Raw genomic sequence first — 24,357 nt, 5'->3', positions numbered from 1 at the left:
ACTACTTATACCATCTATCAGAATCTGGTCTCCAGATGTCATCTGTAAGAGTCCATTTAAGTGCAATCTCAGCTTACCATAATAAGATAGGAGATGCACCAGTATCCACACAACCTCTTGTCAGCAGGTTTATGAGAGGTTTAACTCACCTTAAACCACCAATTCGGCCACCAGTCACAGAATGGGACCTCAATTTGGTATTAACAAGACTCATACGTTCTCCTTTCGAACCCATAGATTAGTATGAGCTTAAATTTCTCACATGGAAGACTATCTTCCTCATAGCTATTACATCAGCTAGAAGGGTTAGTGAGTTACAAGCACTTGTCACGTACGCACCCTATACACAGTTCCTACATGACAGTGGTTCTTCATACACATCCAAAATTCTTCCCTAAAATAGTTACGGAATTCCACTTGAACCAATCCATAGTTTTACCCACATTCTTTCCAAGGCCTCATTCGCACCAAGGCGAACGGGCTTTACATACTTTGGACTGTAAGCGTGCACTATCTTTCTAATTAAACCGGACTGCAGTCCACAGAAAATCAACTCTTTGTTTCCTATGATCCGAACAAACCAGGGAAAGCAGTGGGTAAACATACTGTATCCAATTGGTTAGCAGATTGCAAACAGTTTTGCTATGAAAAAGCATGCCTTCCTCTCCAAGGGCGAGTAAAGGCACATTCAGTAAGAGCAATGTCAACATCAGTAGCACACTATCGTTCAGTGCCAATCCTTGACATATGTAAAACAGCAACATGGAGTTCTCTTCATACCTTTGCAGCTCATTACTGTTTGGACAAGGAAGGACGACAAGATTCAGCCTATGGACAATCTGTCTTAAAGAACTTGTTTCCAGTTTAATCCCAACTCCTCCTACATCCAACCTGCTGTGATCTTCGGCTGATTCATTTTCCACAACAATACTTCACAATTGATTCACTACAAAATGACTCAGCCTCTAGCTTGCTAATCACCCATATGTGAGGACTAGCATCCTGCTTGTCCTGGGATAAAGCAAAATTGCTTACCTTGTAATAGGTGTTATCCCAGGGCAGCAGGATGTAGTCCTCACGAAACCCACCCGCCACCCCACGGAGTTGGGTCTCATACCTTTTATTATTTTATTTTTTGCTAAAAGCTTATTGCTACATACGAGACTGGAGTGAGACCCCTGTGGCAGAGAATATCATGGCACGTTGGGCATGCTCAGTAGCCTCAGGCTGCCAGTCAAAAGTTTCTAGAAACTTTGACAGTTTTTCTGGCAATAGGGCTCAGTCAGTGACGTCACCCATATGTGAGGACTACATCCTGCTGTCCTGGGATAACACCTATTACAAGGAAAGCAATTTTGCTTTACATGCTATTAATTAAGTTGACTTAGATAATAACCACCGCTATTACTAGCAACGGTAACATGGAATAGACTTAGTTTTTGGGTACTTGCCAGGTTCTTATGGCCTAGATTGGCCACTGGTGGAAACAGGGTGCTGGGCTTGATGGACCCTTGGTCTGACCCAGTATGGCATGTTCTTATGTTCTTATTATAAAATAAGACACTTTAGGTTTTTTAAAAGGTAAATTTTGTAGAAAGGGTTTTTTTTTTGTTTGTTTGTTTTTTTTAACAGAAGCAATGTGGTGAATCATGGATAATTCTGAATAAAGTAATACACTGAGATAACAGGCCTTAGAAGAGATTGGGATAGAACAGTTGTCTATGAGGAGATGGCTTGGAGGATGGCAGGAAGATAGTTGAATTGTGGAAAGATGAAGTATTTCAGGCTTAGTAGTATTTAATTTAACTATTGTGAGAGAGCCAGGAGTGGATACATAGAGAAACAAATGCTAAGGTGGAGGACCAAGAATGGTTATAAGTAATGAAAAACTGAATATCATCTGCATAGATTTTGAAATTAACTCCAAGACCATCTAGTAACTGACATAAAAGTATAAGATAAGTTGTTCACAGCCTAAACTGGCCATTGCATCAAAGTGAGAGTCAGTGGGAAGAAGAGGTTGAATATCAACTGGATGCTCTCCCTTCTTCCACAGCAATAGCTTTTGACTTATGTTGAACATGAATAATGTCAACCAAAAGCAGACAATGCAGAACCATGAGGAACACCAGAAGTGATGGGATACCAATCAGAATGAGAATGACCGTTTACTTTATGAGGACGGTTGGATATGAAGGAAATAAACAAGCTAAGTACTGGGTCGGAAATACCAATTGATTGAAATTTGATGATTTATGGTGTCAAAGGCCATAGAGATGTCAAGTAAACCAGAAAATAGTCTGTGTTCGTGTCAAATCCATGAATGATGGTGTTGAAAGTGGATAAAAGGAGAGTTTCGGTACTATGACCTTTTTGGAATCTGTGTTGGTTGGGGTGAAGAATGGAATTATCTGTAATATAATCTGTTAACTGATGCAAAACTACTGATTCAATTATTTTTGCAAGAGAAGTTAAGGAAGCAAAGGACGAAAATTGTTTAGATCAGTTGTATCCGAGTTATTTTTCTTAGGAATTGGCAAGATAGATGTACGTTTTATAGAATCAGGGAAAGACCCAGAATTGAACGAAAGATTGACCAAGAAAGCTATGTTTATGAAGAGATTGTCATGAGAGACTTGCAAAAGATATCCAGAACACGGCTTGAAAGGACAGTGTAAAATCTTTAATTTAGATAGAATTTGTGTAATGGTTGATGGGTCTATATTGTCAGACATGGAACAGGAGGCATGCAACAGAATGGGATTTGGAATAGGAAACTGAGAAAATTCATTAGAAATGTTATTGACTTTTGTTTGAAAATGTTGAGCAATTTTGATACAAAGATTGTCAAAGGAATCACAGACTGGGGTTTTGGTTTAAAACAGTGATTGCCATTGGCAGCTTGGATTTTACTAGCAAAAAATGATTTTTTGGCAAGAAAATTGTTTTTTGTAAGAGCATAGACAAGCATAAAAGGCATTTTTTTTCCAATATCTGACTTTTTCCCCTGCATTGTTCCAGCTGGGATACTTTGGTTTTTAAAGTTTTTTAAGGCAGGAGAAAACCATAGTGCAGAAGGCTTACAACAGGCCAAGACACATTTGAGTGGGCCAGTTGTGTCGAGAGTTTTGGAAATGGCAGAATGCCATTAATTAACAGCAAGATGAATATCGTCATGAGTTGATGAGGATAAATTAGAAAGAAGGGTGCTTGAAAATAATTCAAGGCTCAAGCTTTTTTGCTTGTGAAAAGTCCTTAAATTCCAGGAGGGCTTGGGTTGCAGAGTGTTAATAGTTCCAGTGAAAGATAGGACAAACTGATCAGACCAGGGTACAGGATTATTAGGTAAGTTAATAGAAGTGCTGAGAATTAAAGGAGGATCATAAAAAAGCAAGTCTAATATATGGCCATGTTTGTGGGTTGGTTTATCGATAAGTTGTTCCCAGCCTAAGCCGGCCATTGCGTCAAAGTGAAAGACAGTGGGAAGAAGAGGTTGAATATCAACTGGATGCTGTCCCTTCTTCCACAGCAACAGCTTTTGACTTTATTTTGAACATGAATAATGTCAACCAAAAGCAGCACAATAGGTCTGGGCCAAATGTTTGACCACTCTTCAGACCCAGCAACTATCTTCTCCAGTAGGAAGAGAATCTATAACTACCTAGAAGAATGGTGCAAAATCACCAAAGATTGCTGGGTTCTCAAAGCTGTGGAGTCTTGGATACTGCATGCATTTCTCCTGACTTTCCGTGCTTCCTCACCACTCAGCCTTCAATCTGAATCCATCTCACTTGACATATCTCCACCAGGAGGTGGATTCGCTCCTCAAACAGCAAGCAGTAGAACTGGTTCCTCCCCATCTTCATGGCCAGGGATTCTACTCTTGCTTTTTCCTCATCCCTGAGAAATTTGAGGGACCAAGACTATAATCCTGTATTTAAGAAGTCTGAACAAGCTTACTCATTCCTTAACAATCTAAGTGCTGATTTCAGCAGGAATTAAGTTAGTGGCTGGACACCTTCATTCTTTGGGAAGGTTTGCCTTAAAGACAACCTCCTTACTAAGTAACCTTAGTAATGGATCGCTTTCACAACATGGTTGGGAGCCCATATGGGTCCTTTTTGAATATGACATGGTCATTCCTGGAGAAACCATTCCAGGTCAATTTCCTCAAATTGAGAGCAATAAGGTATACTCTAACGAATTTCACTTCCTCCTTCAAGGAACGACCATCCTTGTTCAAACAGGCAATCAAGTCGCCATGTTCTACATGAACAAACAAGGAGGCACAAGATCTTTGATTCTGTGCCAAGAAGATATATTGATATAGGAGGGGGCATGCAATCATCAAACTGTACTGCAAGCGATCTAATTTCACAGAATCTCCAACATGTTGGCAGATCACCTCAGCAGAATCTTTCGTCCACCTGCTAAAACAATTCAATCTCTATTCAATCGCCTATGTGTGTCAGAGTGAAACAGAAAACTAGAAAAGTTTTACTTCATTCTGCTGAGCAAACTTAAAATCTACTCAAGATGCTTTTCTGCGCGACCAGAATGCAGATCTCATGTATGCTTTTCCACTAATTTTTGCTAATAGCCAGCACAGTGCAAAAATTGCTGACGGACAGGACCCATCAATCCTCATAGCTCCAGTGTGGCCCAGACAAATCTGGTTCACATATGTAGTACAGCTTTCCAGTTATCCTCTGATACCTCTTGGATCAGATCGATGCTAATTAACTCAAGAAAGGAATATCTGTTTCATCTGAACCTTCCCTCCCTTAGCTTGATGACTTGAATATTGAGCCCTCACTGGTATGGCTTATTACCTGAAGCAGCTGAAGATATATTAATGTCTGCCAGGAAACCTTCAACTAGAAGATCTTATGGTTTCAAATGCCAACTCAATGGTTTGGATCTGTTTGCACGCAAACCAAAAGTTAAGAACATAAGAAATTGCCATGCTGGGTCAGACCAAGGGTCCATCAAGCCCAGCATCCTTGTTTCCAACAGAGGCCAAACCAGGCCACAAGAACCTGGCAACTACCCATGCAACTGATGCAATTATTAGCAGTGGCTATTCCCTAAGTATATTTGATTAATAGCCGTTAATGGACTTCTCCTCCAAGAACTTATCCAAACCTTTTTTGAACCCAGCTACACTAACTGCACTAACCACACCCTCTGGCAACAAATGCCAGAGCTTTATTGTGTGTTGAGTGAAAAAGAATTTTCTCCGATTAGTCTTAAATGTGCTTCTTGCTAACTTCATGGAATGCTCCCTAGTCCTATTATTCGAAAGTGTAAATAACCGATTCACATCTACTGGTTCAAGACCTCTCATGATCTTAAAGACCTCTATCATATCCCCCCTCAGCCGTCTCTTCTCCAAGCTGAATAGCCCTAACCTCTTCAGCCTTTCCTCATAGGGGAGCTGTTCCATCCCTTTATCATTTTGGTTGCCCTTCTCTGTACTTTCTCCATCGCAACTATATCTTTTTTGAGATGCGGCGACCACAATTGTACACAGTATTCCATGTGCGGTCTCACCATGGAACGATATAGAGGCATTATGACATTTTCCGTTTTATTAACCATTCCCTTCTTAATAATTCCTAACATTTTTACTGAATTATCTGCTTTAGCTTTCTGATTCAGGCCTTGCCTTCTCAGTAAGAGTGCATCTCTGTGCCACAGCAACTTACCATGCGCAAATTGAGAGTAGGTCTATCTCCATTCATCCATTAGTGTCCAAATTCATGAAAGGCTTATCGCATACTAACCACCAGTTGTAAAACCTCCTGTTCTTTGGATCTAAAAGTGATCCTGGCACAATTAATGAAACTGCCTTTTGAACCATTAAAGATGGCCTCACTCAAATTTCTAACATACAGGCCGATATACAGTACAGTGCGCTCATCTGAGCGCACTGTTTAGCATGGGATTGGCTGCACGTTTTTGACTCGTCTATTATCCCTTATACTCTAAGGGGTTTAGCGTGTTGAAAACGCGTAGCTAACCCCCCCCCCCAAAAAAAAACCTAAAAGCACTCCTCACATGCAAATGCATGTTGATGAGAGTATTAGTCCCCGGGATACTGAAAGTGAAATGTGCGGCCGCACATTGATGCTCAGAAATTAACGCCTGGCCAAGGGCAGGCATTAATTTCTGAGCAACCTGGAAAAGTGTATAGAAAAGCAGAAATACTGCTTTTCTGTACACCCTCCGACTTAATATCTTAGAGATATTAAGTTTGGTTCCTCAGACTTAATATCCTAGTGATATTAAGTCTGAGGAACCAAAAATTAAAAAAAAAAAAAAAAAATCTGCCCGACGGTCAGGAGGTTAGAAAAATGGACGCTCAGTTTTACCGGTGTCCATTTTCCTAACCTGTGGCTGTCAAGGGGTTCAGAAACAGATGCCAGTAAAATTGAGTGTCGGTTGTCTGAACCGCTGACAGCTACCTTTACCCTAATAAGGAGGCATAAGGGATGTGCTATTGTCCCTAATGCATCCTTATTAGCGTGACCCCTCATTTAAATATACAATCGTGCGCCCAGGAGATGTGGCTGGGCGCGCGTTGGGAGAGTGGGCGCTCAACATGGAGCGCCTGCTCTCCTGCAATTCTTACTGTATTGGCCTGATGGTAAGTAGCATTCCTGGTTGCAGGAACCTCAGCCAGAAGGCTTTAGTTCATTATCATCCTTATATGCAATTCTTACATAAACGAGTGGTAATCCACACCCAACCAAAACTCCTGCCAAAGACTGTTTTCGGTGTTCCATATTAATCAAGCCATTGTTCTACCTACATTTTCCCAGAAACCTCTCATACAATAAGGCGAGAAAGCCCTTCATACCTAAGACTGTAAAAGGGCTTTGGCTTACTACAAGAGGAAAAACTCAGCCTCCGCATCAGACTTTTCAACTGTTGGTCTCTTAACGATCCCAATAGATTGGGCATATCAGTGACCAAACGTACATTATCTAACTGGATAGTGGACTGCGTTGTGCACTGCTGTGGGCTGGCAGGTCTTCAAATTACAGACACACTCATGGCTCATGAAATTAGAGCCATGCTTGCCTTAGTGGCCTCTGCAAAGCTGCAATGTAGTTGTCAGTACACACCTTTACGTCCTATTATTGTCTGGACAATCTCTTAAAAAGTGACAGTAAATTTGGGTAAGCAGTTTTGTGTAGCTTGTTCACCCAGTAAGAACATAAGAAAATGCCATACTGGGTCAGACCAAGGGTCCATCAAGCCCAGCATCCTGTTTCCAACAGTGGCCAATCCTGGCCATAAGAACCTGGCAAGTACCCAAAAACTAAGTCTATTTCAAAAATTAAGTCTATTAGTCTACTCTTCATATTGGTGTCCGGGTTGCTTATTTATTAAACACTTCATTGCAATCTTCATTTTAGGATTCCCCATGTTATGGCTAAGACAGCTCTGCTTATCGACAGAAAAAGCAAGTTTGCTTACCGTAAACTGTTTTCCATAACTAGCAGCATGAATTAGCAATACTGAATACCTGCTTGCCTCCCTGGAGAGTCGACTACCTAGCTAGACTTAGCTCTAAAATCAACTGAGGTGGATTCATGAGGCAATGCTGGAGTGGGAGTTCCCCCACATGCTCAGTAAAACTTTACTAGGTATGAGAATGAGGTTTATTTGTGCAACTTTATTCAGTGACACTGAATAAAGTTGCCCAGATGTTATGACTAATTCATCCTGCTATTTACAGAAAACACAGTTTACAGTAAGCAAACTTTCCTTATTCTTATTTAAGAATTTTGACTACACTTAGGCCTGAATTTATCAAAATGCACTAAATATCGCATGCAAAGCGCTATCTTAGCAGAAATTGCAATAACCTTTTCACAACTTTGCAATAAGTGCCAGACTTGATGTATTTCCTCCATACAACCACTGGGGGAACCATGTTTACGCTGAGAGAGAGAGCGCGAGAGAGAACCTAGCCATAATGCCCTCACACTAGATAGGTATTTATATCTCTATGGGAGGCCCACCTAGTAAATCAAGGTGAGGTTTAGGTATTAGTGTAGGGTTGAGAGAACATTGCACAAATCTCATCTCTGGGTGAGTTTCCTCACTCTGAAGGTCATCAAATCTTCACAAGAGAGCACTGTTCTGTTCGTACGTCTCACTTTGAATGTCAGAGTGGCCCCTAACCCCTCCACTAATACCTAAACCTCACCTTGAGTTACTAGGTGGGCCTCCCATAGAGAGATAAATACCTATCTAGTGTGAGGGCATTATGGCTAGTCTCGCTCTCCAGGAGCTTCAAACCATGTGCGAAAAACATCACAACCGCAATAAAGCCCTATCGCACGGCTTTACGCAAATGAAAAAAGTGTAGTTAAAATTAGAGTTAAAGCCGTGCGATATGACTTCACAAAACTGTGAGCACAGCCCACTTGGCCAAAATTCCCACCCCAATATCCTCCCCTTTTTCTCATTTGCGTCGCACCAAACGTTACGGTGCTTTCGCATGCGTTAATGGCATTTTTGCATGCGAAAACACCTTAACGCATGCAAAAATGCCATATAGCACTTTGATAAATGACCCCCTTAGTGCTATTCAAAATGAATAACTAAATCTGTGCAGACCTAATTGGTATTTACTTGCTACAGAGTTTTTACATAGGATGCTTATATTTGGGAGTAAGAAAATGGTTTCTGAAACTTGTGCATGGCAGTGATTATAATGTTGTGATTAACTCTTGGATGTGCAGGGAGTGTTTGATCAACGCATGAAATGCTGGCAAAAATGGCAAGATGCTCAGATCAACTTACAGAAGAAGCGTGAGGTAGAAGCGAAACTTCAGTTTGCCAACAGACCTGATAAATTGCAGCAAGCTAAGGATGAAATTAGAGAGGTAAATTTTATTTGAAAAAAAAAAAAATTAAATTTTTACTAAAAGATTTATTGTTCCATGAGTTAATCATCTTCTGCGTAGTGGTTGAATTTATTACTCCCCTGCTCCCCTCCCCCAAAACAAGATGGTATAGCACATCAGCTGATAATGTAAAACAGGTGGCTCTCACAGCAGGAGGGCTGCCCCTGGCAGTTAACTTCTCTGCCTCTTGGTAACTCAGTGTACAGTTATGTGCACAAGCTTTCTGTTCTAAGTCAAAGAAACATTGTATGCTGCTGCCTTTTCCTAAAATTCCATGAGTAGAAATAATTATTGGAAATTCATACTTTGTGTGACTTTCAAAATTAGCCATTCCATTGCTTCAGATACCACTTAGATTGTAGACTCTCTAGGACAGGGAATTACCTACCATACCTGAATTGTAACTCCCTGAGCATGGGTTTGCAAAGGCAAGCAATTAAATCCAAATCCAAAATGTATATGGAAATATGGAACGTGCAAATCAGTTTTATATTAACTTAGGTTCTTACATATTAGTGTAGTCTGGGTCTGTTAATATTCTATTTGACTCACTCATTTTTATCTGCCTTCATGGCTCTAGCCCTGATTTTCCTCTTTACTTGCTCTTACCACCACCCTGTATACTAAGGTAATCTCCCAGTTGTCAGCCATGTAAGCTTAATGGACCTCAGGAGGTTACTCATCCTTTCTCTATTTGCTGAGGAATGAAGCCAAGGCAGTCTGTTGTCCATGCTAAGTGAAAGGCCATGTCCAGATTATATTTAAGAATGTCCCACCACTCCGTGCTGGTTGACTTTGTCACTACGTCATAGGAATTTGATGCAGCCATACCACTGCTGGTGAGAAGTAAGCTTTGTTGACTTCCACTTTTAATTTTTTAGCATTTCTGGTAAATGAGCATGTGCATTTTTGTACCAAACCCAGGTTCTTTAATTTATTTACACCAATCTCCTCTCTCACTGCTCTTACCATCACCCTCCATGTCTTTCTGAAGTGCACTTGAATTCTGTCAGTTTTGATTATTATCATATCTACTTGTAGGTTATTCCAGGCATCCCCCATCTCAGCCTAAAGCATTTTTTTATATTTCTTGTGAGCCTGCTTGCTTCCAACTCAGTATTATGGCTTTAGTTTCTTTTTCTGTGGATAATGCTGTATCCTTTTTCTTAATGCTAGATATTGAATGTTTGTCATATCCTCCTTCTGTTCTTTCCGCCAGAGTGCACTTTGTGTTCTCCATAGACAAGGATAAAATCCAGCCACGATAGTGGGTGATGTTATCTGGGTACTCATGACTGATGTGGAATATACTCTTCCCATGCTCTGAAAGATCCAGCACAATTAAACTCTGGAATTTGTTGCCGGAGGATGTGGTTAGTGCAGTTGATATAGCTGTGTTTAAAAAAGGATTGGATAAGTTCTTGGAGGAGAAGTCCATTACCTGCTATTAAGTTCACTTAGAGAATAGCCACTGCCATTAGCAATGGTAACATGGAATAGACTTAGTGTTTGGGTACTTGCCAGGTTCTTATGGCCTGGATTGGCCACTGTTGGAAACAGGATGCTGGGCTTGATGGACCCTTGGTCTGACCCAGTATGGCATTTTCTTATGTTCTTATGTTCTTAAGTCTTTCCAAGCATGTGTGCGTATTCCCAAGCGAATATCCAGTCAAGACTTTTCCACTTTGGGGGGTGTGAATGTTTGTTTTGTGTGTTTGTGTTTTTTTTTCTTTTGCATTACATCTCTGATAAATTTTTGTCACATATATTCTCTTTGTTTTTCTTTTCTCCTCATTCCAAAACAAAAAGTGGTGGTAGTTTACCTGTTCTTCCTCTTCATCTTGCTAACTATAAGCACAAGTTGGGCAGTGTGAATTTTTACAAAGTCTTTATTCGATGTGGGAGTTTCCTATGATGTAACAGTTCTATGTATGTGAGAATGCCTCATAGTACTCTGTTTAGAGGGTTAAAACTCAAATGAGACATTGCCTCAAGTGAGAAAGATCAGTATTTAAGGAGAGACCAGAACTAAAGATGTGAGCTGGTAGCAGAGGCTTTGCACCGAAGCTGTAAGCCCCATCAACATCTAGCTTTGTGCCGAAATACTTGGTGCCATCATTGCATATGTCTGCCGAAGACATTTGGCATCATCCAGATTTTCAGATTCCTGCCGAAAGCTTTCAGTGCTAAAGGATTCTCCTTCCTTGATTGTGTTAGTGCCACATACACAATACATTACCCCTCCAACGGCTGATAAGTTATCCTTTTTTGTAGAGAATATGGCTACATGTCAAAAATACCAGACTCTCCCCGAATCTTCTCAAATGAATCTGAACTTACAAAGATTGGCTTCTCAAATAAAATCCCAATCTTCTGTTCCTCTATAGTCTATACCAAGACCCACCAGAACTTCAGCGAAGAAAATGTCAAGCTTCAACTTTGTCAAAAGATAAACCTCTATTGTTGGAACTCCTGTTAACAATTTCAGATTCAGATGATGATTCCTCGCCATTCTCTCAGGATTTTTCAGTTCATTCCTGGCTTACCTGAAGAACTATATCTCAAACCTGTAAGTAGGACTAATCCACTAGAGGATTCATCACAGGTAGTAGATTGTCACAAAATGTCTTTCGTTACAAAAGGAAAAAGAACTCATTGAGAATTTTCCAGGAGTGCTAAAATTTGTAAAAGCTCCTGAGCAGACACTAGCTGTTCCAATTCATAATATACTTCAAGATCTTCAATCAAAAGTATGGAAAACACCTATTTCTAATTTGCCTATAGCCAAGAAAACTTACTTTATATTTAAAATCCAAAGTTGTCCAGGATATGAAAAGTCCAGCTCCTTCATGACTCCTAAGTAGCAGCATTTAAAAAAAAAAAAAAAAAAAGGCAAAGAAATCAAAAGTATATTTGAATGCTTTTCCACGAAAAGAGCCAAAGTTGCTAGACAACATAGGTAAAAACATTTTTCCAGTCTTCCATGCTACAGAGTAGAATTTCATTCCATCAGTTCAAGAGATGGTACAACATATGTAATCTTATACAAAAAAATAAAGGGGATATTGGAAGATTTGTCTCCTAACAGAAGTTGGCACCTCTTCTAAATGAAATTGATGAATGCATAAAGCTCATAATAAAATCTGCATGTGATACATTTGATACTTCTCCATCGTCTACTTTAGGAGTAGGAAAAAAAATAGCATAGCTTAAGGAATTTGGGATAGAGAAGACATTTATAAGTTAGCAAAAGCTCTTTGTTCAGGAGATAACATTTTTGGAGATAAAGGAAACAATTATAATAAAGGACCACTGTTAAACATTACAAACTTTAACAGCATCCGCAGTTGAGGCTAATCCATACTATAAAAGATACCAGCCTCATTTTTGTAAAAATATTACTTCTCCAGGAGAAGATACCAACATTACTTATTACAGAAATATTCATCTTTATCAGTCTCAGCTTGAGCAGTCTCAAAGCAGGCCACGCCCAGAAGAAAAAAGCCCTTAAAAAAAAATCTAAGCAACAGTCCATACAAAAACCATTTCAGAGTTTTTGACTACAGTGGACTCAAAATTTCAGCTCCTGTAAAGGATCTTCCAGGGGGAGAATACTTCAGTATTTTTATCCTCAATGGGAGTTCATCACAACAGATTGACAGATCCTCAGTATAATTCAAAACTTTACCTCCAACTTCTTTCTTTTGCCAACAGCACTCAACTCTGGACCAACTTTAAATATTAAAAAACAAATGAAGCACAATCTCTACTACTAGCTGATGCAATAGAACCAGTTCCCATAAAGGAAAAAGGGACATGGTTTTACTTGAGATTTTCTGATTTCCCCCCCCCCCCCCCAAAAAAAAAAAACCAGAAGAATTGTTTTATCCTAGATTGAAGATTGGCAGTATAGAAACATTTAATTAAATAAATAAAACTAAACTCATTTTTACAAAGAGAAAAAATTCAAAATGAACTCAGTACAATTATTCCTCATGTAGAAATCAACTATTTAACCATGTTAGATCTAAAGGATGCCTATACACACATTCCCAGTCACATCAGTCACAGGAAATATCTCATTAGCAGAAGATTACATCCAGGGCCTGATATTTCAGCCAGCAGATAACTGGATAAATAGGACTTATCTGGCTTTCTAGTAGCTGCTGAATATCCACTCAAGTTCAGCAGCCACTAGATAGACGGGTAAGTCACTTAGATGGATACAACTTATCCAGTTAAGTAGCGTCTTCTACGCGGATATATAGCGGCATAGCTATACCGCTGAATATCCATGTAACTTAGCCAGATAAGTTATATCTGGGTAAGTTACTTAGCTGTTTAGGCTTTAAATATCTGCATCCCGATGTTGTGTTCTCCCAGTCGGGCTCTCACCAGTGTGAAGAATCTTCCCACAATGCATGGCAACAGTAGCAACTCATGTAAGAAAGAGAAATGTCTTAGTGTTTCCATTCTTAGACTATTGGCTAATATCGAACAAATCCTCAGAAGAAGATGCTCATCAAATGACACAATTAGAATTAACAGGAGCCTATCTCTATACTCGGGAAGGAAAAGCCTTCCTACCTCTACAAAGAATGAACAAGCTGATTTACTTTTAGTAAGTATAACCTACAAGCAAACAGTTTTCTGCCTGGACTTACATGGAAATGTTAGAATGCATGGCAGCCACAGTTCATGTCTTACTTTTTAATCATCTAAACATGAGAGAGCCTCAGTGGCACTTGAAACTGCATTGGAAACATCTATATCTGTAATCTCATAGAATCCCTATCCCAGAAAATATCCATTATTTCTTAAGCTGGTGAACTTGTCCAGCCAGTTTAACATGCGGTCAGTTGTTTCATCCCCTATAAGTTCAGCACTCCTTGAATAGGGATGCCTCCAATCAAGGTTGGAGAGCACATTTCAACACTGTGACCCCAAGGAACTTGGTCAATTCGAGAAAAAGCTTTTCATGTAAACTTTCTGAATTTGAAAGCTATCTTCAAAGTTCTTAAAATATTTGAGCCGTGGCTAGAGGGCCCAGTGGTACAAGTACAGATGGACAATATAGTTGCAATATACTAAATAAACAAGGAGGAGCAGGTTTCTTGATGTTCTTTAAAAAAAAAAAAAAGGCATCGAGGTATAGGGCTGGACAATACAAAGGAAAATATTCCTTAGTGCCATTCATCTTCTAACCACATGAGTGGTTTCTCCTCATCCCAATAAGCTGAAGTTCCTTTTTCAACTTTGGGGAGCTGAAAATTTGCATCTCCAGTCAATCCCAAATTTCCTCTTATACTGTTGCAAAAGAATATCTTTAGAAGCCTTGGCACGGGATGTGTTCTGAATTCTGTGGAAACATTTAATGTATGCTTTTTCCCCAGTTCCTCTAATTACCGAAACAATATTCAAGTTAAGGAAAGAAAGAGGCAGAATTTAATTTAAAGAGTTTTACTTACTCTGTCTTAAATTCTAGGCACGTTCCAAGCAATCTGCATACATAAAACAAATAGATTACATCTTATTATACCAGATTTTACTAGTATAAACCACCTTGCTGCCTGTATACTAACTATTCAGATGGACCCACAACATGAAAAATGCCTCATCAAATAAGACTTTCTTGATGTTTACAAAAGTTCTTAAAGTCAGGTTCGGCCCTTAATGTATTAAGTAGTGCTTCCCTTACGTTTGTGTCTACTATGTCAAAAGTATGCTTCCTAGTTTTACACCCTTGGGTAACTTTCAGGTAAGGTATTTCCAAAAAATGTTTGCCTTGTGAATGCAAAGATCTGCATGAGATATATATTTTCAATAATGCAATGATACTAAATGGCACCTGGAAATGGAGGATCTTATGGATTAATATGAGAATGTTAAACTTTTTCTCACAGGAAAAGCAGGATGGTAGTCCTCACATATGGGTGACATCATCAGGATGGAGCCCAATCACGGAAAACTTCTGTCAGTTTCCAGAACTTTGACTGGCCCCTACTGGGCATGCCCAGCATGGCACTAACCCTGCAGCCAGCAGGGGTCCCCCTTCAGTCTTCTTTATTCCGCGCAGCAGTAGCCTCGTGGTTTAGGAGCTCTGAAGAGATTCCTGACAGGAATTTTCCTCACGGAGTTAATTAAACTTAAATTGCCCCACAGGGGTCCCTCCTCTAACTTTTTCTCAGGCCGCAGTACTCTGGTAAGTTTTTTTTTTGACCGTCTTTCGTCGATTACCTTCGAGTTTGGCCCTCGCGGCCTACTGGCCGTCGACCGTACCGCGGCTCGATTTTTTTCGATGGCCATGGCATCAGGGTTTCGTCGGTGCCCAGACTGTACTCGTACCATGTCTATCACAGACCCTCATGGGGTCTGTGTAATGTGTTTAGGGCGTGAGCATGATGTCCTGACTTGCACCAAATTGTACCCTCATGACACCAAAAGGTCGCAAAGCCAGAATGGAGAAGATGGGACTCCTCTTCCGTGCTCACACCCCGACGCCATCCATCGCATCAACGTCATCGGAACCGGTACTGTCGAAGTCGCACCAGCATCGACCACCGTCCGATGACTGTTCGCCATCAACTCCCGTTTCTCCCCCTCAAGATCGAGGGGATCGTAGGGAGAAACATCGGCATCGTAAGTCTCGAACCGTCGGGAGCGAAATCATCGACCTCGCCATCGTCTGAGCCACCATTGAAGAAGCCCCGTCCAGGAATGGCACCAACCATTCCTGCGACTGGGACATCGAGGCCACCCTCACCCAATCGGGGTTTGGGAGTCGCGATTCTGCCTGTAAAGGTGGTCCCTCCGACTGTGCCTCCGCCTCCCTCTTCCATCACGGAGCCAGGGCTGCTTGCTCCAGGTCTCCGGGAAGCACTGGACCGGCTGGTCCAGGAGGCCATCGACAAGGCGATGCAACGGCTCCAGGTTCCTCCGACACTGACACCGAGAGTGGAACTGGTCACCAAACCGATGACAGCAGCGCTGGCACCGCTGCTATCCCAGATGGAGGCGCTCATGACCGCCCTTCCACCGGTGATTCCCGGGTCTCCGATGAACCATGTCATGTTTTCATTGTGTAGGGTCTTGTGTATTAGAGATAAGGTTTTGAACATGATTCTCTGCGCAATAGGGAGCCAGTGCAGATCTCTGAGTATGGGAGTAATATGTTCCGATTTTCTGGTGTTGGTGAGAATGCGTGCTGCTGCATTCTGAAGCATTTGTAGTGGTAGAATGGTAGTTTTGGGTAGGCCTAGGAGAAGAGCATTACAATAATCAACTTTTGAAAAAATGAGGGATTGCAGTACAGTACGGAAATCGTGTTGATAGAGTAATGGTCTTAATTTTTTTTAGAGTGTGTAGTTTGAAGAACCCGTCTTTAATAATGTTGTTGATATGTTTTTTAAAATTAAGGTGGTTGTCTAATGTGACTCCAAGGTTTTTAACAGTGTTAGTGAAGTCAGGAGAAGTGAGTGATGTGTGAGTGGCAGCAATTGTGTTTTTGTGATTCTGTGGGGAAAGGACCATAAGTTCTGTTTTATCGGGGTTAATGGCCAGATTGATGCTAGTAAGGAGGTTACTAATGGCGATGAGGGCAGTATCCCATGTTTTAAGGGCATCATTAAGGGAGTCAGTGATGGGGATGATAATTTGTACATCATCTGCATAGATGAAGTACATAAGGCCAAGTTCTGTCAGTAGGTGACAAAGAGGGAGGATATAAATATTAAAGAGGAGAGGGCAGATCCTTGTGGTACTCCGTGATTTATATTGTATGGTTGCGATTCATGGTTTTCAAAATTGACTTTATATTGCTATCCTTGTAGGAAAGCTTCAAACCATTGCAGTGGGGTGTTAGATATGCCAATTTCCTTGAGCCGTGTAATGAGAATGTTGTGATTAATAGTATCGAAGGCCGCAGAAATGTCAAGCATGGCTAGTAGGAAGGATTGACCTTTGTCGAACCCCGTAAGTATGGTATTGATAAGAGAGATGAGTAGGGTTTCGGTGCTCATACATTTACGAAAACCATGTTGCAGTGGTGAGAGAATTTCAAATTTTTCCAGGTGTTCCGTGAGCTGCGTGTTTACAATTTTTTCAAGGATTTTTGCTATGAAGGGAAGGTTGGAAATAGGTCGGTAGTTAGTTAGGTCAGAGGCATCAGCTTTGGGCTTTTTAGAATAGGTCTGGTGATAGCTTGTTTAAGCGTATTAGGGATTTCTCCGGAAGCTAGTGAGCAATTGATAATTTTAGCAATTGAGGGTGCTATGATTTCAGGGATGGAGAGAAGATGCTTGGTGGGTATGGTGTCACTTGGATGTGTGGCAGGTTTCATTTTTTTAATGGTATTTTGAATCTCTAGGGACATGATGGGTTCAAAGGCATTAAATATAGCAGAAGAATCATGTGGGATGGTTTTGGTCAGGGGATTATTGCCAGGGAACCGTGCCATGATTTTAACTATTTTCTCGTGAAAGTATTTAGCTAAGTTTTCACTTTTGGTTTGGGCATCTTTATTACAGGTGGGAGTGGTATTGGTTTTAGTCATTTGTGTTACATACGTGAAGAGAGTGTTTGCATTAAATTGCAGGTCATGTATTTCTGGAAACTTTGACAGAAGTTTTCCGTGATTGGGCTCCATCCTGGTGATGTCACCCATATGTGAGGACTAGCTTCCTGCTCCCCTGTGAGAACACCTGTTACAGGTAAGCAACATTTGCTATCCTTCAAACCACCAGCAACCAGTGCAGTCAAAACATTTGAGAAATATGCTCATTCCTTTCAATTCCTTCTAATATCCTAGCGGCATCATTCTGTGCCATTTGAAATACTGTCGAGGAGGTAATCTGATATATACTGCATTACAATAGTCAAGCCCAGAAATGACCAAAGTTTGCGGAACTGTCTGAAAATGATCAAAAGGCAAAAAAGGCTTAAGTCTCCAAAGCATCCAAATCTTAAAAAAATGTTCCACATACTACTGCATTTACCTGAAGTTTAATTGAAAGATATCAAAATAATACACCCAGGTTCTGAGCTTGGGTAGAAATAGGTATCTTATGATTTCCAAATTAAAGAACTAACAGGCCGATACAGTAAAGTGGGGTCGTGGTTACCCCGCTCCTAACCCGCTTTCTACTCACTTTCCGGCCGCATTAGCCCTTCCTGCGATACACTATCCCCTTTAACCCATCCTCACCGCCTCTTTTAAATCACCGGGTAACCCTTCCGCACGCGGCATGTATATTAGATGTAAACCATCGGATTAGCTATTCCCTCCCATACAGTAACGCGCGCCCCGACTATCACCTTTTTAACCTGGAGTTTAGCCGCGCATTTAACCTGCTAATTTACCGCCTACCCCCCTACCCCTGCGTTAGAGGCAGGGGTAAAGGTAGACAGCAAACTTTCCCCCAAAAAGAAACCTAAAAACCTAAAATCCCCTCCTCCCGAAGCTACTCGACATGTTATCAACTTACTTTTTGTTGCTTTCAGCCCTTCAACCTTCTCTGCCGTCCTCCGGAGGAGGCAGCCAGCGGCAAAAGCGGCTTGCAGCGGCCCCCCCCGGTCCCGGTTCTCCTGGCTCTCGACGATGTTCCCGCAGGTACTCCAGCTCGACTTCTGGCTGACAGCTACCCCCCCCAAAAAAAGACTGCTGAGTTACAGCCTTGGAAGCGAAGCGATCTTTCATGGGCTTGAGCGACCAAATTGACGGGCGCTCAAGCCAATGAAAGCACAGGGACGGCCATGATGTCACGCCCGCCCGTCCCTGTGCTTTCATTGGCTTGAGCGCCCGTCAGTTTGCAGTATTCTTTGGGATGTGTTCATGGTGCCCCCTTGCCACTCCCCACAGAAGAAGCAGGCAGTGGACTGCACGCTTCTGAGACTCAGGGCTGTGGTTCCGGTGCCCACATCTCAAGAAAGTAGGGGTGGTAATCCATTTATTTTGTTTTGCCCAAAGAGGGCTCCTTTAGACCCATCTTGGATCTCAAGAGGGTCAACAGTCACTTGAAGGTGACTCATTTTCAAATGGAAACCTTACGCTTTGTAATAATGGCGGTGCAGATGAGGGAATTTCTGACCATCTTGGATCTGTCAGCGGCTTACCTTCATATTCCCATCCAATTGGAACACCAATACTGTCTGTTTTGCAGTATTGGGGTACCATTATCAGTTTTAGGCGCTGCCATTTAGTCTCGCCACTGCTCCCAGAACATTTTCCAAGATTATGATGGTGGTAGTTGCGGCCTTGCGAAAAGACGGAATCCTGGTGCACCCGTATTTGGACTGGCTGATTCGAGCCAAGTCTCAGGAAGAGAGCCGCCTGGTGACACACAAGGCGATCTCCTTATTGCAGGAACTCGGTTGGGTGGTGAACCTGACCAAGGACAATATTTAACCATCCCAGTCAGTGGAGTATCTAGGGGTCCAGTTCGACACGGAACAGGACAGAGATTTCCTACCGGAAGTTTGGATCCAGAGATTGATGTCTCAAATCTGTCAGTTGATGAACACCATACACCTGATGGTGTGGTCCTACCTAAAGGTACTCTGTTTGATAGCTACCCTGGAAGTGGTGCCATGCGCATATGCATCCTCTTCAGTGCTCTCTGCTATCTTGTTGGAACACACAGTCTCAGGATTATGCAGTTCAGCTCCACTTGCTGATGGAAATGTGTTCCCACCTCCAGTGGTTGCAGGAGGATCATCTGAGAAAAGGAGTTCCTTTCTTCTGTCTGATTGGTACTCACAACAGATGCGAGTTAATGGCCCAGGAATGCTGGAATGCCGAAGAGTCCTGCTGGAACAATAATCGCCTAGAGGCCTGAGCGGTATGGCTGGCATGCTTACAGTTCAGCCACAAGCTGCGGAATCAAACAGTTTGCATGATGTCAGACAATGAAACGACGGTGGCTTTATATCAGTCACCAGGGAGGAACCAAGAGCCATCAAGTGTCGCAGGAAATAGACCAGCTGATGGAATGGATGGAAGGTCATCTGCAGATGATCTTGGCCTCTCACATTGCAGGAAAAGACAACATAAGAGCGGACTTTCTCAGCAGGGACAGTCTGGACCCAGGAGAGTGGGTGTTATCAGCTGAGGCATGTCAGCTGATTGCGGATCGCTGGGGCCTTTCGTTCCTTCACCTGCTGGTGACTTCTCAAAATGCGAAGGTTCCTCTCTTCTACAGTTGCAGGAGAGATCTGTGGTTCCTAGGAATAGATGCTCTTGTACAGATCTGGTCGGAAGACAGTTTGCTTTATGAGTTTCTTCCATGGTCCTTGCTGGTCAGGATAATTCTCAAGATCGAAGGCCATTGGTGCCACCAGGAATACTAGCCCCTGACTGGCTCAGGCATCCGTGATATGGGGATTTGAGATGACTCCTAATGGAGGCCCCCTTTGGTCTTATGCCGCACATGGATCTGCTTCAGCAGGGACCGGTTCTTAATGAGGATCCGACTCTATTCTGTCTTACGGTTTGGCCCTTGAGAGGGCTTTCCTATTAAAGCGTGGTTATTCCTCCACTGTGATTGCCACTTTACTCCGTGCTTGCAAGTTCTCCACATCCTTGGCTTATGTGCGGGTTGGGAGAGTTTTTGAAGCCTGTTGTGAGGAGCGGGATGTTCTTCCTCGTTCAGTTAAGATCCCTCTCATTATGGATTTTTTTTTTTTTTTTTTTTTGCAGGATGGATTGAATAAAGGCTTGGCCCTTAATTCCTTGTTTCAGAGGTCTGGTGAATGGTGTTTCCTTGTCATCTCAACCTGATGTGGCCTGTTCTTTGAAGGGAGTGAAGCACCTTAGGCCTCCCTTGAGGTTACCGGTTCCATTGTGGAGTCTTAATTTAGTGCTGGACTTTTTGGCAGGCCTTACGTTCTGACCACTACGTAGCCTTTTCTTATGGTTATTGACTTTGAAGACTGTGTTCTTGGTGGCTGGATGTTCTGTGTGTTTGGATTTCTGAGCTGCATGCATTGTATTGCTGGGAGCTGTTCCTTTGGGTTACTCCGGGGGCATTACAGCTGTGTACTATTCCATCCTTCTTGCCCAGGGGAGTCTCAGACTTTCATTTGACTCAATCCATCTCCTTGCCATCCCTGGATAAGGTCAGGGATGTGGAGGAGTTTTGCCTTTTGCGTTCCTTGGATGTTAAGCGTCTTGTCGTGCAGTATCTGAAGATCTGAGTCTTTTCGAAAGATGGTTCGCCTATTCGTTCCCCATGGCGGGAGAAAGCAGGGCACTCTGGCTTTGCGGGCTACCATAGCTCATTGAATTAAGGAGGTGGGCATGGCCACATATGTGGATAGTGGAAAGCCAGTGCATACTCAAGTTAGGGCTCATTCCACTAGGGCTCAGGCAGTGTCATGGGCGGAGGTTAGTTTGTCTCATCAATATCTGCTTAGCTGCGACTTGGTCCTCCTTACACATTTTTTCCATGTTTTATCGTCTGGATATGTAGGCCCGAGAGGATGCAGCCTTTCCACGTTCGGTGTTAACTGCCGTGGGCAGCCTCCCACCCTGTTGGTCCCGAGTCCATCTGTCTACACGCTGGGAAATGGAGAAATTACTTGATAATTTTGGTTTCCTTAGGGGTAGATTTTCAGAGCCCTGCTCGCCTAAATCCGCCCAAAACCGGGCGGATTTAGGCGAGCAGGGCCCTGCGCGCCGGGAAGCCTATTTTACATAGGCCTCCCGGCGCGCGCAGAGCCCCGGGACTCACGTAAGTCCCGGGGTTCTCGGAGGGGGGCGTGTCGGGGGCGTGTCGGGGGGCGGGGCCGGAGCGCGCGGCGTTCCGGGGGCGTGTCGGCAGCGTTTTGGGGGCGGGTACGGGGCGTGGCTACGGCCCGGGGGCGTGGCCGCGCCCTCCGTACCCGCCCCCAGGTCGCGGCCCGGCGCGCAGCAGGCCCGCTGGCGCGCGGGGATTTACGTCTCCCTCCGGGAGGCGTAAATCCCCCGACAAAGGTAAGGGGGGGGTGTAGACAGGGGCCGGGGGGGTGGGTTAGGTAGGGGAAGGGAGGGTAAGGTGAGGGGAGGGCAAAGGAAAGTTCCCTCCGAGGCCGCTCCGATTTCGGAGCGGCCTTGGAGGGAACGGGGGGAGGCAGCGGGGCTCGGCGCGCGCAGGCTATACAAAATCGATAGCCTTGCGCGCGCCGATCCAGGATTTTAGTGGATACGCGCGGCTCCGCGCGTATCTACTAAAATCCAGCGTACTTTTGCTTGAGTCTGATGCGCAAGCAAAAGTAGGCTGATCGCGCTTCTTTTAAAATCTACCCCTTAGTGTAGACAGATGGACTCAGCTTCCCACCCTCGGCTGCCGCATGAGTGTGTCAGTAGTCCTCCTGTGAGACTCTGGGTCCCAAGGGATTACTGGCAAGTTTTCGTCCAGTCCCTAGCTTATGCGAGTTCAGTGTTTATGGTTGGTTGAGTACAGTTTTGGTTACTTGTTTTTAATCATGTTCTTAATTTTTTGCTAGTCTGTCCACAGTTGCTTTTGAAGAGAATACTGGCAGGCTGGGGTCACTGCAGTGTTATGTATACTGTGACGACAGCCTGCTTCGTCTCCATCTGTTGGCAGGGGAGCATAAACTCACTGGTCCTGAGTCCATCTGTCTACATTAAGGAAAACTAAAATTATCAGGTAAGTAATTTCTCCATTTTTTCCTTCCCCTTCTGGTGTGTCAATCCTGTTAGTTTTGGCAAACAGTCATATTTTCCCTCAGTTCCTTTGCCTTGTAGATACTGAAAAGAACCAATTCTAGCACAGAGCCCTGAGGTGCCCAAGTGATCACTTTGCCTTCAACAGTGTGAACTCAGTTGGGAACATTGTGTGTTGTTGCTTTGCCAGCTCCTCATCTTTTTGCCCTACTTATATCCTGCCTAGTCTCTTGATTTACTGTACACTTAAATATGTAAATGAAAAATGTATAAATGTTTAGTTCCCAGAACTGTACTATGCAATTGTATATCATATTAATATAATTTGTAATTGTATGCATTTTCTTCAACTGTGCTTCATTAAGGAAATTGAAGAGGTAGGATTATATTTTTACTCTTTAAATACAAATTTATCTCTCTATGTATATGTATATGTGTATATATATATATATATATTGTGTGTGTGTGTATATTTATTATAATGTGGAATTGTCTTTAATGATTCACATTTTTTCACATATGATTTAATAGTGGATTTTTGGTTGTGGTCTTTACACTTAAGCACTACTTCTTTTATACATCAGTACTGCCAGTTTTTGTTATCTCTGTGTGTGTGCGTATGTATAAACTAGATAGAATGTTCAGACAGAGTATTGATCACCTAGAAATGCCCTGTTTTACTAATCAAACTGTTTAGCATGTTCATGTCAATACAAGCTTTTCCTAATCTTTTTAAGTATTTTATTAGGAGGTTTTATGTAAGGGGAAGGATATGACTTTATAGTAACATGGTACAATAACATAATACAGTAACATAAGTTACTATGTTGTGTTATAAAATAGCATAACACTTTCTAAAACATAGTTTTATTTATAATCATGATGATTACAAATGTTCATGGTGTTTACTTTGAATATCCTATGTATTGGGGAATATTGCTTAAATTGTTATGTCTGTGTTGTAGGGTGAAATTTGAAGATGATGGGATTAAAGGGAGAGAGAAACATCTCTATCATAAATCTTCACAGTTGTCTATTTTGTCTGCATCACTGGTCAATCACTGACTGCTCTGTCCTTTCCCTCTTATCACCATGCTTTACCCTTGGGTCCTAAGCAAGCTGACATAGACAGAACTTGGTCTTCTCAGTAATGCCTTATTCTGCTCTTTTGCATCACTGCTGATTTTTAGTATAGTGTTGGATGTAAATTTACCTGTTTTACATGCTCAGTTCTGAGTTGTCCATGTTTGTTAAATTTACTGCTCCTCCAATGCAACAAATGTCTCCATACACTCATCCAGACCCTAGTGTAGAGTTGTCATGCAGGGCCTTCTGTATGTCCCTTTTTTTTTCCTCTTAAGACCAGCAAGTCATTGTAGTCCCACAAGTAGCATCACATGACCTTGCTTGGTGCTGAACAGACAAATCTTCCAGAGCTCTCTGAAAGGCAAAAGCCTTTCTCTGCTCATGTGCAGCTCCATAGATCTCCCCAGTTTTTTTTTTTCTATCCATTGAAATCATCAGATGTCTTCCTATGCTACAGCCCTGAAAACTTTGTAAGAATTTTTTTCTTTGTTTATTTTTCTGTCAAACTCCCAGTAGTTTATGTACTAGTTGAGGGTTTTTCACATTTTAATTTTTTTTTCTACAGCTATCCTACTGAGCCAAGCCAGTTTTCTTTATTGCAACTATTACCAACAGGCCACTTAGTGAACGTTTTTTCAGACTGTCTTTTTGAAAAGGAAGCTTTCTTTGTTTGATTCACATCATAAG

The 24,357-nt window shown here is 42.3% G+C and overlaps 1 protein-coding gene across 3 annotated transcripts in view; it reads left to right on the top strand.

Annotated features, from left to right (window-relative positions):
* Nucleotides 1–24,357, top strand: part of LOC115100886 (sorting nexin-2) — a 144,792-nt gene that overhangs the window by 104,852 nt on the left and 15,583 nt on the right. Inside the window, exons 12-13 of one of the 3 annotated variants that reach the window (XM_029619948.1) lie at nt 8,760–8,903; nt 11,312–11,821. The exons of 1 other annotated variant lie outside the window; for it this stretch is intronic. In XM_029619948.1, the coding sequence (XP_029475808.1) occupies nt 8,760–8,903; nt 11,312–11,377 (210 nt within the window). In that variant the 3' untranslated portion in view covers nt 11,378–11,821. Of the gene's footprint in view, nt 1–8,759; nt 8,904–11,311; nt 11,822–24,357 lie in introns of those variants that run through there. One more of the 3 variants, XM_029619938.1, reaches the window with a different exon arrangement.

Source organism: Rhinatrema bivittatum, chromosome 1 (assembly GCF_901001135.1).
Source record: "Rhinatrema bivittatum chromosome 1, aRhiBiv1.1, whole genome shotgun sequence".
Taxonomy (NCBI): Eukaryota; Metazoa; Chordata; class Amphibia; order Gymnophiona; family Rhinatrematidae; genus Rhinatrema; species Rhinatrema bivittatum.
This window is presented reverse-complemented; position numbering and strand designations above follow the sequence as displayed.